This window comes from Tupaia chinensis, unplaced genomic scaffold (genome assembly GCF_000334495.1).
Source record: "Tupaia chinensis unplaced genomic scaffold, TupChi_1.0 Scaffold000355_1, whole genome shotgun sequence".
In the NCBI taxonomy this organism is placed as follows: domain Eukaryota; kingdom Metazoa; phylum Chordata; class Mammalia; order Scandentia; family Tupaiidae; genus Tupaia; species Tupaia belangeri.
In genome coordinates this window covers 324,947-326,800 of record NW_006159850.1, presented here as the reverse complement: position 1 = coordinate 326,800, position 1,854 = coordinate 324,947, and the positions used below count along the sequence as shown (strand labels likewise).

The window sequence follows — 1,854 nt, the reverse complement described above, 5'->3', positions numbered from 1 at the left end:
GCACTGTCCTCCACGAAGCACAGTGGAGAAGCCCTGGGCAATGGCGGCAGGCTGGGGTGCAGTCTGGCCCAGCCATGAAGGCAGTGAGGAGCACCCCAGAGTGTAGTGGCACCAGGAAAGGCATGGGGGACTTTGGGGCCCAGAGCAGGACTGCAGGTGGTGGCCTCTGCTGGGGCAGTGTCCGGGGAGGACCAGGCAGCCTGGCCTGCGCCCTTCTCAGGGATCACTGAGTGCTGGCCTGTCCCGGACGCACATGGCCTGGCCACTGCCCACCCACCCTCATTATCCGAAGGCCCGTTTGTGAGAAGGCAGGTGAGAAAGCTACGCACTTCCTGTGGGCCGCGGCCTGACCACCTTTCCTGTCACAGGGACCTGAAGGTCTCCAATTTGCTCATGACCGATAAGGGCTGTGTGAAGACAGGTGCGTGAGGTGGCCGGCTCTCGTGCCTGGGGGTCCTCGTCAGCATTCTGAGGGCTGGGGCCGGCAGGTCGCCTCAGGGTGCGGGACACTGCCCGGCTGCACCCCTGACAGTCTCTAACCTTCTCTGCCCAGCGGACTTCGGCCTGGCCCGGGCCTATGGCATTCCGGTGAAGCCAATGACCCCCAAAGTGGTCACCCTCTGGTAAGTCACTCAAAAACACGTGGTTTCTGGGGGCAGGCATGCTTGGTAGAAGAGCCATTTGGGGTGTCTGGCTGGAGCTGCAGGTTGGCCTGCAGGGTTTATCAGCTGTATGGGGAACTGTGTGCCTGACGGGGGGCTGACGGGGGGCTGTGCACCTGATATGGGGGGACTGATGGGGGGCTGACGGGGGGCTACATGCCTGACGTGGGGCAGCTGAGTGCCTGACGAGGGGGCTGACAGGGGGCTGAGTGCCTGATGTGGGGGGCTGTGCGCCTGATGGGGGGCTGACGGGGGGCTGGGTTAGCGTGTCTGTTGTCCAGGCCCCGGCCCCTCGGGGAGGCTGTGCTCAGAGGAGGCCTGGGCTGGAGGAGCGCCCTTGGCTGGGTGTCAGGTGGGGACATGTGTTCCAGGTACCGAGCCCCGGAGCTCCTGCTGGGCACCACCACCCAGACCACCAGCATCGACATGTGGTGAGGCATGGCCCGAGGCCTCAGGCAGGGGCAGGGGCAGGGGCAGGGCCAATGTCTCTGCTGCCTCCCAACTTCAGGGCGTGCCCTGAGCCTGTGAACTCCGAGGAGGCATGGGAGGGAGCCGGTATTCACAGGCATTGACCTGGGGCCCACAGGATGCCAACCTGCCCTTGCAGTCACCCAGAGAGGCTGGCCGGGCCAGCCAGGGACCTGGGGGGGAACCTCTGGTCATGTGCCCATTGCACAGTTGTGTCCTCTGGCCCAGCGTCGGTCACTTTGGCTGGCGCTCATCAGGGGACTGCGGCTACAGCGAGGCCTGTTCTGCTCCTCAGGGCCGTGGGCTGTGTCCTGGCTGAGCTGCTGGCCCACAAGCCCCTTCTCCCGGGCACTTCTGAGATCCACCAGATCGACCTGATCGTGCAGCTGCTGGGCACGCCCAGCGAGAACATCTGGCCGGTGGGTGCCTGGAGAGCCCACGTGCTGCCCCAGCCCGCGGCCAGCCCCCCTACAGCTCGTTCTGCTCCCCCAGGGCTTCTCCAAGCTGCCGCTGGCCGGCCAGTACAGCCTGAGGAAGCAGCCCTACAACAGCCTCAAGCACAAGTTCCCCTGGCTCTCGGAGGCCGGGCTACGCCTGCTCAACTTTCTCTTCGTGTACGACCCGAAGAAAAGGTGGGGACTGGCCACAGCCACAGGGCACTGGGCCGCCGACCCAGACCCTCCCCCACCCGCGCAGGTGCACACACTGGCTCTCATTGGTTTCT

At 65.3% G+C, this 1,854-nt stretch overlaps 1 protein-coding gene across 2 annotated transcripts in view; it reads left to right on the top strand.

Annotated features, from left to right (window-relative positions):
- CDK10 (cyclin dependent kinase 10) overlaps positions 1-1,854 on the top strand; it is a 7,818-nt gene that overhangs the window by 4,639 nt on the left and 1,325 nt on the right. For both annotated transcript variants that reach the window (XM_006152527.3, XM_006152528.3), the window contains exons 7-11: positions 369-421; positions 554-623; positions 1,034-1,093; positions 1,426-1,549; positions 1,623-1,762. In XM_006152527.3, coding sequence (XP_006152589.1) covers positions 369-421; positions 554-623; positions 1,034-1,093; positions 1,426-1,549; positions 1,623-1,762 — 447 coding nt within the window. The remainder of the gene's footprint in view (positions 1-368; positions 422-553; positions 624-1,033; positions 1,094-1,425; positions 1,550-1,622; positions 1,763-1,854) is intronic.